The sequence below is a fragment of the Nilaparvata lugens genome, chromosome 13 (assembly GCF_014356525.2).
Source record: "Nilaparvata lugens isolate BPH chromosome 13, ASM1435652v1, whole genome shotgun sequence".
Lineage (NCBI taxonomy): Eukaryota > Metazoa > Arthropoda > Insecta > Hemiptera > Delphacidae > Nilaparvata > Nilaparvata lugens.
Window position 1 is genome coordinate 3044486 of NC_052516.1, and position 17684 is coordinate 3062169.

Sequence of the window (17684 nt, forward strand, 5' to 3'; positions counted from 1 at the left end):
TTCATGCTCTGAATTTTCTCACTGTCATGTTTGCTGAATGACATTTTTTATGTTTGCTTTAACATTTAGCGATTTTTTAGTTCAGATTAGCCCAGTAATCACTCAAGCATGTAAGCATTTGTAACGGTTCTCGGCTCAGAAAAGTAAAATGTTATAGATGGGAAGAAAATTAATATCAAAAATTGTAAAATGAAAGGCTGGAGAAAAACTGAAAGCCGGACCACACAGAGAGTCATCTGCAATGACAATTTATATGGATGGTATAGTGGCAAGGCAGAGAATCGACAACGCTGCTCTCTCATCTTTATTGACTACTATTATAACGTGGACCTCACTATAGTTGACATCATTATATTACCAACATTACTTCGTTTTTATTCATTGTTATGAACAACCAGATTTGGAATTTGGAATTTGTTCTCCAATCTGATATCAATGTGATTGAAATTTGATATGAACAAGCAAAATAAATTCCTTTATTTGCTTTTGAACATTTGGGCTGGTTTCCGAGCTCGGGAATTAGCCAAGTTCTAGAATTTTAAAAAGTTGGAGTCAGAGAATTGGCTTTCAAAAACAGGGCGCAATCACAGTTTCTATGATAATCTTAAAATTTTCTCATTTCTTTGGAATCGTTTTTCCTTGACGAAATGAAACATCTCTAAATAGTTCAGAATAGCTGAAACTTAACTCTATTTTCTCTTCATCTTATTCTGTGTTCAATTTTTTAGTTTTTCGAAATTTGAAACGTGGACTACGCCCCGTTTCAGAAAGCCAAATTCCTGACTCCAGCTGTTTAAAGTCTAGAACTTGGCTAAATCCCGAGCTCGGTAAACGGCCCTTATATTCATTAATTTCTGAATCTTATTTCAAAACAACAGACTCAAACAGTTGAAAATAATTATACACTACAATTTTCTGTGATAGTAAATTGGAACACAACACCTCAAATCTAACTCAAATCTCAAACCTTAAATCTCTGAGCAATAGTTGTACGATAACATCAAAACACAATTTTCATACAACCTTCAAAACTGAAAATTACTTTGTAAAACCAATAAAAAATCTCCAAAACCATTGACTCATCACCAGCACTGGATTTCAACTTCCCTGTGAACCAGAGTCTAAATTCAATGCATGAAAGATTCTACACCTGTTGTCTGTTCCCTCTTCTGATTCCGAAAAGAAGAAGAAGCAAACTAAGAATACGATGAAGAAGAGGAAGAAGAAGAAGAAAAAGAAAAAGAAGAAGAAGAAGAAATAGAAAGAGAAGAAGAAGAAGAAGAAGATGATGATGACTTTGTAGAAGACACAATTGTTGACATGGTTCGGTGCTTTTTACAACACCTGTATCCTCTTTCTCATCCTTCTTCTCCTCCTCATCCTCCTACTCCTCCTCCTCCATCACCTCCACCATTACCTACTCCTCCTCCTAATCCTCCTCCTCCTCCTACACCTGCTCATCCTCCTCCTCCTCCTCTTCATACCCTTCTCCTCACTCCTACCAATTCTTCTAACCCTTTATCCGTTCTCTTTCAAAGCTCCTCATCCGCGTTTTCCAATGCGTTTTGCTGTTCGCCGATTTTTTTTTTGCATGTTCATGTCATAGTCGATTACACTCTTTGTTTCTTTGCTGGATTGACCGACCAGGTTTGAGCAGAATCACTGCAAAGACGCCTTGTCATTCTTGTTTGAGAATGTTTGGAAATCGTTTTTGCCGTTAAATGTTGCACCGGTACTGGATATTGAATATTTTCCTTTTCACAGCATCTCAATCCTTTTCTCTTTCATCCTCTTATGGTTACCTATAATGAAATGAAGGAAAGAATAATTAGCTCATACACGTACGGGATAGGAGATTAACGAAACTCACGGATCATCACGTCTGAACTACCGAACTGATTAACTTGAAATTGTGCATATAGATTCTTAATCTGCCGAGGATGGTTATAGGTCTATTTCAAATTCCTTAAGATTCCAGTAGGTCAAGTTTTCAGTTTGTCAAGTTTCCAATTGGACCCTTGCGGAGTACGCTAGTCTTCTATATTATATAAAAGCGAAATGGCACTCACTGACTGACTGACTAACTGACTGACTCACTGACTGACTGACTGACTAACTGACTGACTCACTGACTACTGACTGACTAACTGACTGACTCACTCACTCACTCGCAGAACTAAAAATCTACCGGACCAAAAACGTTCAAATTTGGTAGGTATGTTCAGTTGGCCCTTTTAGAGGCGCACGAGAACGGATTTGGAAAAATTTCCAAAAGATACGCCAAAAATCTGCGTTTTTTTAGCGTTTCTCAGCTTTATCGTGAACAAATGAACAGAAAATGTTCAAATTTAGTACAGAAGCTCAGCTAGGGTGTAATAATGTTGTGTTAGAAGGATTTTGAAATAACGCTAAAGATACGCCAAAAATCTGCGCTTTCCCAGCGTATTTTCGCGCTTTCTCAGCTTTATATGAAACAAATGAACAGAAAATGTTCAAATTTACTGCAGAAGCTAAGCTGGGCTGCAATAATGTTGTGTTGAAGGATTTTGAAATAACGCCAAAGATAAGCCCAAAATTAGCGGTTTTTCGCGTTTTCTAAGTTCTTTCATCAAGTAATGGACAGAAAATGTTCAATTTTGGTTTAGCAAGGGTCTAAAAATTTTGTGATGAGGTGACTTTAATATTTCATCAAAGATACGCCCAAAATAAGCTTTTCTGTGTTTTCTCAGTACTTTGACTTTCTGATGGAATGAAGCAAGCTCAAATGAAAAATGCAGGCGAGCGAAGCGAGCCCGCTGATCTCATTTTTGGACGATCCAGTTGATGGTCAAGGGGGTGGAGCCCCCTAGCTAGAAGGATATACCGTGCGAAGCGAGCCTGACGGCTAGTCTATAGTATAACAATGGAAAGAATTGGCTTATACACACACGTACGGGATAGAAAATTAAATTCACGCATGACGACGCATCATCACGTCTCAACTACTCAACTGATTAACTTGAAATTTGACATAATATTATAGATTCTTAATTTACCGAGGATGGTTATAGGCCTATTACAAATTCTTCAAGATTTCAAGATCTCAGTAGGTCAATTTTCCAGTTTGTCAAGTTGTTATTAGACCCTTGCGGAGCACCCTAGTCTATAATATAACAAAGGAAAGAATAGGCTTATACAGGTACAGGATAGGAAATTCACGAATGACGCATCATCACGTCTTAACTACTCAACTACAGAACTTGAAATAAGCATATAGATTCTCAATTTACCGAGGATGGTTACAGGCCTATTCCAAATTCTTCAAGATTACAGTACGTCATGTTTTCCCTTGCGTAGCACGGGTAACCTGCTATTACATTCTATCTATAATATATTGTTCAGTTGTCAGTTGCCAACACAATCTCAAGCCATGAACTTTTACACATTAGTTTAATTATCATTGAGAGTTATTTCAACTATTGTTTTCCAAATGTGATAATTTCATTTTTAGAAATTGAATCAATTAATTTATTTTGTATATGTTCTAGGTGCGGACAATAGGTGCTTTCTTGAAAATGGCGGGTCAGCTGAGAGCTTCTTCGTCAGTGAGGACATCCCAGTTGGATCTGTTATTGGTGAGAATTCATTTTAAAATATTTTTATTATGATTCAAATCATGCTCCTGATTATGTTCGTGAATATAGGGGACCGAGCTTCCTCTGGAGTACAAAAGCATAAAAAATTATTACGGAAGAAGAAATTATAATAACATTCACACAGAAATGTTCCAACTAATCACAGTAAATTGAGATTAATTCCCAGAGGAATGCAGAAATTACCCTCACAAAGGCCCAGTTGCACAAAAGCCGGTTAAATTTTAATCCTGTCCAACTTCACGTGAACCAAATCAGAGAAGACCATTTCAAAAAGATGGATCTACTGGAATTAATCAGGATTGAAAATAACCCGGTTTTTTGCAACCGACACTGAGTACCTGATTGAATGATTACAAAAGTTCAACAGCTGAGTCATAATTTTGACACAGTCCCAAACAAATGGACTCGCTCACTCACTTCCATCACCAACAGATGACGAAATAATTATTATCAGCTGTTTTTCCAAGGATGAATAATAATTATCCTCTTAATGTCCTTCAGCGAGCTTTCCCAGGGATGAGACCTAGTGCAATCGAATCTTTATATTATAAACCTCCTATGTTCTGAATTTCGTGAGAATAGTTAGAGCCGTTCTCGAGATCCGGTGAAATAAAACATATAAACATCTAAACATCCAAACATCTGAGCTTATAAACATATAAACAGAAGTTGCTCGTTCAATAGTATAGGATATAATACTCCTTGTCTATGCAACCCTTTGTTGTGTATTCTTATTATCCATCAGTTTATAGAACAGCAGTCTCTTATCATAAATCAATTTATCATCAAAGATTATAAGGATAATATTTCGATAATTTTGAATATCCATCAGTTTATACAACAGCAGTTTATAGAACAGCAGTCTCTTATCATACATCAATTTATTTATCATCAAAGATTATAAGAATAATATTTCGATAATTTTGAAAGCTCAGTTGAAATAGAGCCTCAAAGCATTCATTCATATACCTTACACTGTCAACTCAATCTTGTATCCTCCTTTAGAAGAATAGGAGGAAGAAGAACTTAATCATTTTATTCTTAAGGTGAGCCCGAAACTGATATTTTATATTTTGAAGACGAGGGTCTAAGGACCGAATTCACCAACACGAAAATGGTTAGAGCGCCAGTTGATTCTAAATAAACAAAAAATCATATTACAAAACCAATTCAAAATCATCTGACTGCCGCTCAAATAGGTTTTCGTTTTTGGTGAATTTGGGCCTAAAGCCGTGTCCACAGTGAACAAGTGTTCGACAAACATGTTTGTTGAAACAGTTTGGGCAAATTTTATTATGTTTGACAAACAATGTTTGCCCGCGGCCAGTGTGGACGCGTCACCAAACAAAATATTTGTCAGTGAGGAGAACAGGTTTTATGTTTTACAGCTGTCACAACTGGAAATGTTGGAAAAACAATAGTTTTTTTGTTTGACAAACATTGATTGTCCAAACTTTTTGAAATGTTTGTCCCTGAGCTCCTCAACAAACATGTTTGCCGGACATGTATGTCGAACATTTGTTCAGTGTGGGCACGGTTTTAGATATATGATTATTTAATTCCGTAAAAAGTTCTTTCTTAAGGGTCGTGTTGGCATCAAAACCATATAATATTGAATGGATGAATCCTTCTTCATTCTTTTGAAGCAAAACTTCTTTGTAGTGCCACTTTTATAAGCGGTCTTCATAGTCTCCAGATTTGTCTCTATACAATCACTCTCTATTGTTCCAAACTTAACCAGCGATCACCGTTTAATCCATGATTTGCAACTTTGACTTAACTCGGTTAAATCTAATCAAACAGCAGTCTCTTATCATAAATCAATTTATCATCAAAGATTATAAGGATAATATTTCGATAATTTTGAATATCCATCAGTTATACAACAGCAGTTTATAGAACAGCAGTCTCTTATCATACATCAATTTATTTATCATCAAAGATTATAAGAATAATATTTCGATAATTTTGAAAGCTCAGTTGAAATAGAGCCTCAAAGCATTCATTCATATACCTTACACTGTCAACTCAATCTTGTATCCTCCTTTAGAAGAATAGGAGGAAGAAGAACTTAATCATTTTATTCTTAAGGTGAGCCCGAAACTGATATTTTATATTTTGAAGACGAGGGTCTAAGGACCGAATTCACCAACACGAAAACTTGGTTAGAGCGCCAGTTGATTCTAAATAAACAAAAAATCATATTACAAAACCAATTCAAAATCATCTGACTGCCGCTCAAATAGGTTTTCGTTTTTGGTGAATTTGGGCCTAAAGCCGTGTCCACAGTGAACAAGTGTTCGACAAACATGTTTGTTGAAACAGTTTGGGCAAATTTTATTATGTTTGACAAACAATGTTTGCCCGCGGCCAGTGTGGACGCGTCACCAAACAAAATATTTGTCAGTGAGGAGAACAGGTTTTATGTTTTACAGCTGTCACAACTGGAAATGTTGGAAAAACAATAGTTTTTTTTTGTTTGACAACATTGATTGTCCAAACTTTTTGAAATGTTTGTCCCTGAGCTCCTCAACAAACATGTTTGCCGGACATGTATGTCGAACATTTGTTCAGTGTGGGCACGGTTTTAGATATATGATTATTTAATTCCGTAAAAAGTTCTTTCTTAAGGGTCGTGTTGGCATCAAAACCATATAATATTGAATGGATGAATCCTTCTTCATTCTTTTGAAGCAAAACTTCTTTGTAGTGCCACTTTTATAAGCGGTCTTCATAGTCTCCAGATTTGTCTCTATACAATCACTCTCTATTGTTCCAAACTTAACCAGCGATCACCGTTTAATCCATGATTTGCAACTTTGACTTAACTCGGTTAAATCTAATCAAACAACGGTCATAAGGAATCAAAACAGCGTCCCAAATTGATTAGACTCTCAAATTGGAAAGTTTCTCTTCTAGACTACGATTCACCCTAAACTGACAGTATACCCTGTAAATTTCATTGCATGGGCGTACAAGGAAAATGCACTAAGTGCAATTTTTCCAAACTTTGATTTCTTATTATTTTTTAATTAATTCTATAAACTATGAATATTAAATCATATCAAATCAAATAATCAATTATCAAGCAAATGAAGAATATTTCATTTCTTGCAGTATGATATTATTTTGTGAAAAATCACTATAAGGAAATTATTATTGATGTTAGAAATTAGAAATTGATTTCCTGAGAAATTTACTTTTATGGACTTAGTGGATTATCCTTGTATGCATTGTATTTAAAAAAAAAATTGATGCTTCTTCATTCAAACAATTCTGACCAAAATTCCTATTAAAGTAATTCTGACACTCAGAAAACGACTTCTTTCAAGTGAAATTCAATTTAAACTGACAGTAACTTTCTTAAATAACATCCAAAATTCCTATTAAACCAATTCTGCCCCTAGAAAACTACTTCTCTCAAGTGAAATTCACTCAAAAATGACAGGATACCTCATAAATAGCTTCAATGCTCCCTATTTGAACAATTCTGACACTGAAAACGACTTCTCTCAAGTGAAATTCACTCAAAAATGACAGGATACCTCATAAATAGCTTCAATGCTTCCTATTTGAACAATTCTGACACTCTGAAAACGACTTCTCTCAAGTGAAATTCACTCAAAAATGACAGGATACCTCATAAATAGCTTCAATGCTTCCTATTTGAACAATTCTGACACTCAGAAAACTACTTCTCTCAAGTGAAATTCACTCAAAACTGACAGGATACCTCATAAATAGCTTCAATGCTTCCTATTTGAACAATTCTGACACTGAAAACTACTTCTCTCAAGTGAAATTCACTCAAAACTGACAGGATACCTCATAAATAGCTTCAATGCTTCCTATTTGAACAATTCTGACACTGAAAACTACTTCTCTCAAGTGAAATTCACTCAAAACTGACAGGATACCTCATAAATAGCTTCAATGCTTCCTATTTGAACAATTCTGACACTGAAAACTACTTCTCTCAAGTGAAATTCACTCAAAACTGACAGGATACCTCATAAATAGCTTCAATGCTTCCTATTTGAACACATTCTGACACTGAAAACTACTTCTCTCAAGTGAAATTCACTCAAAACTGACAGGATACCTCATAAATAGCTTCAATGCTTCCTATTTGAACAATTCTGACACTGAAAACTACTTCTCTCAAGTGAAATTCACTCAAAAATGACAGGATACCTCATAAATAGCTTCAATGCTTCCTATTTGAACAATTCTGACACTCTGAAAACGACTTCTCTCAAGTGAACTGTCAGGATACCTAATAAAAAACTTCAATTTTTCTAATTCAACGAATGCTGTCAATTTGAAGTGAATCTCAGTATAGAACAATGGTTTCCTTGTCTTTTAGTGAAAGTGAAGAAGATTCTATTTGTGACTCTAATTACTGCAACATTAGCGTGGTACACGTTAATTTCTACCGGAGTAATTTGGATTATCTTAATGTACGTTAATTATTATAACGGCGGTCCCGTGAATTATCTGGTATCAGCTATAGTGAGGTCCACGTTATAATGGCAGAAGTTGATTGACATTGGTGCTGCTATCCTTGTCTATCATTCGATGAAGCTGATGGTGATATCCTTTTCTAGCTCTGCAATGGTGTCATATCGGTTTCCAAATCAAATTGAATCAAAAACTTTTATTACACAAAATAATTGCAAAAAATACATAATAAGCAATAGAATTGATTTGTTAGGGTATAAAGTATATTTTCAGCTTCTTGTAGAATCCTATTATATTAAGCGAGCAATTTCTGGAAATCTATGTTATTTTTATAACTGGTTATTTTCATATCTGGTATTTTTATATCTGGTTATTTATGTTTACGGATCTCGAAAACTGCTTTAACGATTTTTACGAAATTTGGAACATAGTAGATTCATGATATAAAGATTCGATTGCACTAGGTCTCATTCTTTGGAAAACTCGCTGAACGACATTAAAGGACAATTCATCCTTGGAAAACAGATAATAATTCGTCGTCTTTCGATAACAGAAGATGCGTGTGCCTGTGTGGGAGAGGGACAAAATTATTTTCAGCTATTTAATCATAATCAATCAGCGAGAAATTTTATCTAGCTAGACAATTTTTAATCGATTTGATCAAAATAAATCTGATTTGTTGACATGACATGATAATCCTCCTAAACTAGAGTATATCATAATTTTCAAAGTTGATCATTATTTGACAATTTCAAGTGATAAGTGAGTGTTATTTTGTCATTCAATTTGGTTTGTAAACAATCTAAATTAGAACTTTTATGTTTTCAAATACTTGGACTGAAAATTTGACCTGAATTTAAATGTATGGAACATAACCTACTTTTTGGACTATTTATAGTGTATAAATCAAAATTCGCGAAAGAAACCGTTTTGGGCTGTGCCTGTTAGTACTTCCCCAATCATTTTAAAGAATTGTGTTCGGTTTATCAAAAGTCAATAAATAAATAACGAGCGAAGCTCGGTGCCCCGATATTTATAATTAATTGACAAAATATTTCATCTTAATGTGGAAATTTATCATTTTATTATTGAGAAAAATTCATTTTCTTGACGAATAAAATATGATTGATTACATTTAACAAGAATGAACAGTTGATATCACATCAGATATACCGGTATCAGCTATCCTTCATGGAAGGCAGTGGCAAGACAGAGAATTGGCAACATTGCTCTCCCATCTTTCTCTCCTGCCATTATAACGTGGAACTCTCTGAAGTGAGATCACTCTAAACTGACACAGTTTGTCACATCTGTCTTGAGTCACAGAGAAAAAAATTGAACTGCTTTATTGGTGTCTATGAGAGTAAGCTAATTCTTGTGAACGTCTGTCCAGCTTGGGTGCAAATTCTCAACTATGACATAACGGTTTAGACTTTATTAGCTAGTAGAAGAACAATGAAACTTTCAAAAATTGATACTTTGTTGTACAAATTCAATTTGCAAAGGGAAATTTGAGTGAGTACCGGAAGAATATCCAGGGATGTAATTTTGTCAGTTTTTCTAAGGCTCGTATACAAATGCTTGGTTTAAACGGAGAAATGTCAGCTGTTAGTTTAAACCCCGTATGAAACACATTATGATAAATTCGACCATATCTACAAGTTTCGAAAAGTCGTTGGAACAATCTTCCCGATGAGATTAGGAGTATTGAAGGACGTGCTCGCTTTGGGGTGGAGGTCAGGCGGCTGTTATTAGCGGGTCTGCGGGGGTTGTGCGATGGTGGCTAGTTGCGATGCAATTTGTGGGCTGTGTGAATGTTGTATGAATGATTTTTGCTGAATTTTCTTTGTATCAACGTTTCCTATATTATTAACTTAAATTTATTTATTATTATTTTTTAGTTATTTGTAATTTATTGATTTACTTAATTTACTTTTGCACCAGACAAAAATGGTTGATTTTTATTTACAATTTTATGCATTATTCTCAGTTTCATATTGTTATAGTTCTTGTATTATTTCTTATTGTAATGTATTATTATTTGCCTGTAAGGTTGAGTGGTAGAAAGGACTTTCTAGTCCTAACTCCGCCTAATAAAGAGTATTTTCATTTTCAAGTAAACGTATTTTAGCGTCTAACGTAGATTGTGCATATGGCTCTAAGCCACGCCTACTCTCTCCCCTGATTGGTCAACTATTTCTTTCTCAATCCTGACAGTAGAGAGCGGTAGATACTGGCTTATGTGAATTTACACATGTGAAATTACAACTTTTTGTTCTCATAATATTATAGGTTTTTTGTTTAATCTATATAATCTGTAAAAACGAAATGGCACTGACTCACTCACTCACTCGCAAAACTAAAAATCTACCGGGCCAAAAACGTTCAAATTTGGTAGGTATGTTCAGTTGGCCCTTAAGAACGGATTTGAAAAAATTTCTAAAGATACGCCCAAAATCTGCAATTTTCCAGCGTTTTTTTAGCGCTTTCTCAGTCAGCTTTATCGAGAACAAATGAACAGAAAATGTTCAAATTCACTACAGAAGCTCAGCTGGGGTGTAATAATGTTGTGTTAGAAGGAATTCGAAATAACGCCAAAGATACGCCCAAAATTAGCCCAAAATTGATGTTCTTTCATCAAGTAATAGACAGAAAATGTTCAAATTTGGTACAGAGTTTAGCCAGGGTCTACAAATTTCGTGATGAGGTGACTTAATATTTCATCAAAGATACGCCCAAAATCAGCGTTTAAATCAGGGAGTACTTTGACTTTCTGATGGAATGAGCATGCTCAAATGAAAAATGCAAGCGAGCTCGCTGATCTCTTTTTTTGGGCGGAGCCCCCTGGCTAGACGTATATGACAAGCGAAGCGAGCCTTACGGCTAGTAACAAATATTCCTGATCTATTTTAGGTACTGTCTTCTGACAACTTGTTTCTCCTCTCATACCTCCCACCATCCCCCACCCATCCCACAAATACAAACCTTTAAACCTGTTATAGAATGAATTGTATATATATTATATAAACTCATGTTATTTTAATTATCCACTGCTACTGCTGTATATTACTTAAAGTTGATTACCCTGATCTACTTCAGCCTACTTCATTCGATGAAGCTGATGGTGATATCCTTTTCTAGCTCTGCAATGGTGTCATATCGGTTTCCAAATCAAATTGAATCAAAAACTTTTATTACACAAAATAATTGCAAAAAATACATAATAAGCAATAGAATTGATTTGTTAGGGTATAAAGTATATTTTCAGCTTCTTGTAGAATCCTATTATATTAAGCGAGCAATTTCTGGAAATCTATGTTATTTTTATAACTGGTTATTTTCATATCTGGGTATTTTTATATCTGGTTATTTATGTTTTACGGATCTCGAAAACTGCTTTAACGATTTTTACGAAATTTGGAACATAGTAGATTCATGATATAAAGATTCGATTGCACTAGGTCTCATTCTTTGGAAAACTCGCTGAACGACATTAAAAGGACAATTCATCCTTGGAAAACAGATAATAATTTCGTCGTCTTTCGATAACAGAAGATGCGTGTGCCTGTGTGGGAGAGGGACAAAATTATTTTCAGCTATTTAATCATAATCAATCAGCGAGAAATTTTATCTAGCTAGACAATTTTTAATCGATTTGATCAAAATAAATCTGATTTGTTGACATGACATGATAATCCTCCTAAACTAGAGTATATCATAATTTTCAAAGTTGATCATTATTTGACAATTTCAAGTGATAAGTGAGTGTTATTTTGTCATTCAATTTGGTTTGTAAACAATCTAAATTAGAACTTTTATGTTTTCAAATACTTGGACTGAAAATTTGACCTGAATTTAAATGTATGGAACATAACCTACTTTTTGGACTATTTATAGTGTATAAATCAAAATTCGCGAAAGAAACCGTTTTGGGCTGTGCCTGTTAGTACTTCCCCAATCATTTTAAAGAATTGTGTTCGGTTTATCAAAAGTCAATAAATAAATAACGAGCGAAGCTCGGTGCCCCGATATTTATAATTAATTGACAAAATATTTCATCTTAATTGTGGAAATTTATCATTTTATTATTGAGAAAAATTCATTTTCTTGACGAATAAAATATGATTGATTACATTTAACAAGAATGAACAGTTGATATCACATCAGATATACCGGTATCAGCTATCCTTCATGGAAGGCAGTGGCAAGACAGAGAATTGGCAACATTGCTCTCCCATCTTTCTCTCCTGCCATTATAACGTGGAACTCTCTGAAGTGAGATCACTCTAAACTGACACAGTTTGTCACATCTGTCTTGAGTCACAGAGAAAAAAATTGAACTGCTTTATTGGTGTCTATGAGAGTAAGCTAATTCTTGTGAACGTCTGTCCAGCTTGGGTGCAAATTCTCAACTATGACATAACGGTTTAGACTTTATTAGCTAGTAGAAGAACAATGAAACTTTCAAAAATTGATACTTTGTTGTACAAATTCAATTTGCAAAGGGAAATTTGAGTGAGTACCGGAAGAATATCCAGGGATGTAATTTTGTCAGTTTTTCTAAGGCTCGTATACAAATGCTTGGTTTAAACGGAGAAATGTCAGCTGTTAGTTTAAACCCCGTATGAAACACATTATGATAAATTCGACCATATCTACAAGTTTCGAAAAGTCGTTGGAACAATCTTCCCGATGAGATTAGGAGTATTGAAGGACGTGCTCGCTTTGGGGTGGAGGTCAGGCGGCTGTTATTAGCGGGTCTGCGGGGGTTGTGCGATGGTGGCTAGTTGCGATGCAATTTGTGGGCTGTGTGAATGTTGTATGAATGATTTTTGCTGAATTTTCTTTGTATCAACGTTCTTCCTATATTATTAACTTAAATTTATTTATTATTATTTTTTAGTTATTTTGTAATTTATTGATTTACTTAATTTACTTTTGCACCAGACAAAAATGGTTGATTTTTATTTACAATTTTATGCATTATTCTCAGTTTCATATTGTTATAGTTCTTTTGTATTATTTCTTATTGTAATGTATTATTATTTGCCTGTAAGGTTGAGTGGTAGAAAGGACTTTCTAGTCCTAACTCCGCCTAATAAAGAGTATTTTCATTTTCAAGTAAACGTATTTTAGCGTCTAACGTAGATTGTGCATATGGCTCTAAGCCACGCCTACTCTCTCCCCTGATTGGTCAACTATTTCTTTCTCAATCCTGACAGTAGAGAGCGGTAGATACTGGCTTATGTGAATTTACACATGTGAAATTACAACTTTTTGTTCTCATAATATTATAGGTTTTTTGTTTAATCTATATAATCTGTAAAAGCGAAATGGCACTGACTCACTCACTCACTCGCAAAACTAAAAATCTACCGGGCCAAAAACGTTCAAATTTGGTAGGTATGTTCAGTTGGCCCTTAAGAACGGATTTGAAAAAATTTCTAAAGATACGCCCAAAATCTGCAATTTTCCAGCGTTTTTTTAGCGCTTTCTCAGTCAGCTTTATCGAGAACAAATGAACAGAAAATGTTCAAATTCACTACAGAAGCTCAGCTGGGGTGTAATAATGTTGTGTTAGAAGGAATTTGAAATAACGCCAAAGATACGCCCAAAATTAGCGTTCTTTCATCAAGTAATAGACAGAAAATGTTCAAATTTGGTACAGAGGTTTAGCCAGGGTCTACAAATTTCGTGATGAGGTGACTTTAATATTTCATCAAAGATACGCCCAAAATCAGCGTTTAAATCAGGGAGTACTTTGACTTTCTGATGGAATGAAGCATGCTCAAATGAAAAATGCAAGCGAGCTCGCTGATCTCTTTTTTTGGGCGGAGCCCCCTGGCTAGACGTATATGACAAGCGAAGCGAGCCTTACGGCTAGTAACAAATATTCCTGATCTATTTTAGGTACTGTCTTCTGACAACTTGTTTCTCCTCTCATACCTCCCACCATCCCCCACCCATCCCACAAATACAAACCTTTAAACCTGTTATAGAATGAATTGTATATATATTATATAAACTCATGTTATTTTAATTATCCACTGCTACTGCTGTATATTACTTAAAGTTGATTACCCTGATCTACTTTCAGCCTACTTCATTTTATTAATCAATAATTTGATCTTATCTACCTATATAATTATTTTACTCTATCAATTTTCTGTTTTTTTCTCTTAAATATTTCTATTGATTAAAACTTTTACAATATTTCCATTGATAAATAAATCCTTAGTTTAATTAATTAAATTAACGTTTTGGTAGAGAGTTAGTGGGGAGGATATTTTTAATATTCTTTCCGAAGAATGGACATTGATATGTCCAAAGCTCCGCCAATTTATGTAGATGCATAACAATATAATATCTATAGTTATTATATTACAAATTACTTTTTCATATCATATACAGTTCAATAATTATTTTCTTAGTCCATATTATGTAAATTCATCTATGATTTTCTGTATTGTAAGCTATTGTATATAAGTGTATAAGCCAGTATATTGTAATCTACATAAATAAAGTACTCAATCAATCAATCAATCAACCTCAGTTTTCATTGTTGAATGTCACCTTAGCTTTATTTCAGGTAGTCTACTGAACAACTTATTAATTTTATCATACGCGAGTTTTCATGTTGATACATTGTTTAACACATGCTTTGTCTTTCTCTAGGTACTGTCCGTCTGATAGGAGATCCAAGCGAGAGAGGGAACATAGAGCTAAGACTGAAAGAGGTTGATAGTCCCGTGGTCATCTCACCGGGCACTAGCAATCTCACATTAACTAGAAAACTAGACAAAGAGGTAAGACATTCTTCCAAATTCAATTTGAAAACAAAATCATGACTTGGATATTTCAACATTTTCACAATGAATTATAGCTTTTATTTCAGCGTCCTTCAAAAAACAATTTGTCCACCTTATAGATAAAAATACCAGGCCCCTGGGGCCTGATTCATAAAAGTTACAAGTCCTGTATTACAGGAGAATCACCATTCCAATTACATGCTCAATATAGCCGATAAAATCAGCTGTTCCTTAAAATTTTTTTATTCTATAGAAGAACTAATTAATCTAACAATTTCAATTGAATCTATAGGTCATCAATGATACTGATCTTATGAATATTCTGATAAGCTAAAAAAAGAATTCGATTCCTACATAAAATATTCTAAAATTAGTGACTCACGTCTAATTGAAGTATTACAGAACTTCTAAATTTTTATGAAACAGGGGCCTGTTTCATAAAAACTTAGAAGTCCTGTAATAGAGGGAAAGTGATTTTATCAGCTATATTTAGCACGTAATTGGAATGGTGATTCTCCTGATAAATACCTGACTTATAAGTCTTATGAAACAGGGCCCAGGATTAGAATAATGTAAAATAGTATAAAATTCATTCACAAAACTATTTATATATTTATTTATTGATACATTGATAAATACAATATCATTCTCATCTATGAATGATTGGGGAAGGAACAGCAGGCTTAAAGCCTAGAGAAACAATAGCTAAGTTTGTGCTATGAAACATACTTATGCTATTGTTTCTTTATGCTTAAAGCCCAAAACTGATCCTTTCCCTTATTGACCGAGCGAAGTGAGGTCTAAGATTCGGTTAGACTAAGAGCCGGTTTGGCATTTCTCTTAATGTTTAAATGTTTGAATGTTTCAATGTTTGAATGTTTGAATGTTTAATGTTTAATGTTTAATGTTTAATGTTTGAATGTTTAAATGTTTGAATGTTGAATGTTTGAATGTTTGAATGTTTGAATGTTTGAATGTTTGAATGTTTGAATGTTTGAATGTTTGAATGTTTGAATGTTTGGATGTTTGAATGTTTGAATGTTTGAATGTTTGAATGTTTGAATGTTTGAATGTTTGAATGTTTGAATGTTTGAATGCTTGAATGTTTGAATGTTTGAATGTTTGAATGTTTGAATGTTTGAATGTTTAATGTTTGAATGTTTAAATGTTTATATGTTGCGCATTTACGGCGAAACGCTGTAATAGATTTTCATGAAATTGACAGGTATGTTCCTTTTTAAATTGCGCGTCGACGTATATACAAGGTTTTTGGAAATCTTGCATTTCAAGAATAATATAAAAGGAAAAAGGAGCCTCCTTCATACGCCAATATTAGAGTAAAAATCAGCCTATAGAATTATTCATCAAAAATCAGCTGACGAGTGATTACACAGATGTGTGGAGAAGCCAGTCTATTGCTGTATTTCCATAAGGTCTATATATAGTTTCAATCAGGTACTTGATGTGAATACTGCGTGAGGTCTACTGTTCACAGAACAACTAGTTGTGAAGAGAAACAAGTTTTCTACACAATTTACTCCATGCAATTGAATTCAAATTCTTAATATCATGCATTCAGCTACAGTTTTGACTCATTGTGTAGTTGATATTGTGGTAATTATTCATATTGAATGAGAAAGACTGAGAAATTGTCAAAAAACCACTGATTTATTGATAATTAGAAAGACCGGTTTCGGTTATTACACCATTGTCAATCTCTGATAAACTCAGAGTTAATTATGTCAATTTCTTAGACTTTTTCATTCAGTTTTGACTCATTTACAAGCGTATTGTAACTGAATAGAAGATGAATAGAGAAGTAAGAGGAGTGTATAATTCTTTCTCAGTGTCTTTCAAATTTTAACTCTTCCAAGAACGCGAGAGATGATGATGATTTCATAGATTGTGATGTGATTTGTTGAACTTTTGCAGGGTTTCGAGATTCCAATCAACATAAGGGTGACCGATGCTAATGACAATGCACCACAATTTGTCAATGCTCCTTACATTCTCAACATATCTGAGGTAAGATCTAACAAACTATTATTAAACGAAAATCCAAATTGAATGCTGTAAATCATCCCCAAAACTGCTGCTACTGCAAATATTGGCAACAGGGTAAACAACCATATATGGAAATTCGATGAGCGCTACCATTCAAAAATTATTTGTCAACCCGGGAATCGAACCCGATACCTCCTAATTGTATCAGGAATGCTTTCCCACACCAAACTGACAATCTCTGGATAGCAGCGCTCATTCAAATTTCCAATAATTTTTGAATAGTAGCACTCATCGAATTTCCATCTAGCTGTTTACCCTGTTGTCAATATTTGCAGTAGCAGAAGTTTTCTGGGTGATTTGAAGCATTTGATTTGGATTTTCGTTCAATAATAATTATTAAAGTTGATGGTTTCTTGATCCATCCCGAGCTGCTGTGTATTAACACACTTTTTTATGTATTTGAATACGACATGCAGTCAATTATTAAGTAAATAATTAAAAACTTTTACTTACTGACTGAAGTACTTTCAATCGTCTAGCGATCATTTTCAACAGTGTAGACCGGAAATGTTTTGATGGTTATGAAGATTTGTGGTGTTAATCATGGTGTGATCAAAAAGTTTGTTGGATTTGAAATTCAGCTGTTCAATTAGTATGTTGTTACTGTCTAGGATGGTTTCTTTATAATTATTAATTCATTAGCATTTGAATGAATGCAATATTCCAGTAATTTTCATCAAACAAACGATATCAATGGAACTTAATGAATGTCTCA

At 34.1% G+C, this 17684-nt stretch overlaps 1 protein-coding gene across 1 annotated transcript in view; it reads left to right on the forward strand.

The window, feature by feature from the left end:
- Positions 1-3517: 3517 nt before the first annotated feature.
- The window catches only part of LOC111056620 (protocadherin Fat 4-like), a gene marked incomplete at its 5' end in the record, with an annotated part of 41962 nt that continues 27795 nt past the window's right edge, over positions 3518-17684 (forward strand). Inside the window, 3 exon segments of the mRNA XM_039440330.1 lie at positions 3518-3614; positions 14772-14902; positions 16838-16930. Coding sequence (XP_039296264.1) covers positions 3518-3614; positions 14772-14902; positions 16838-16930 — 321 coding nt within the window.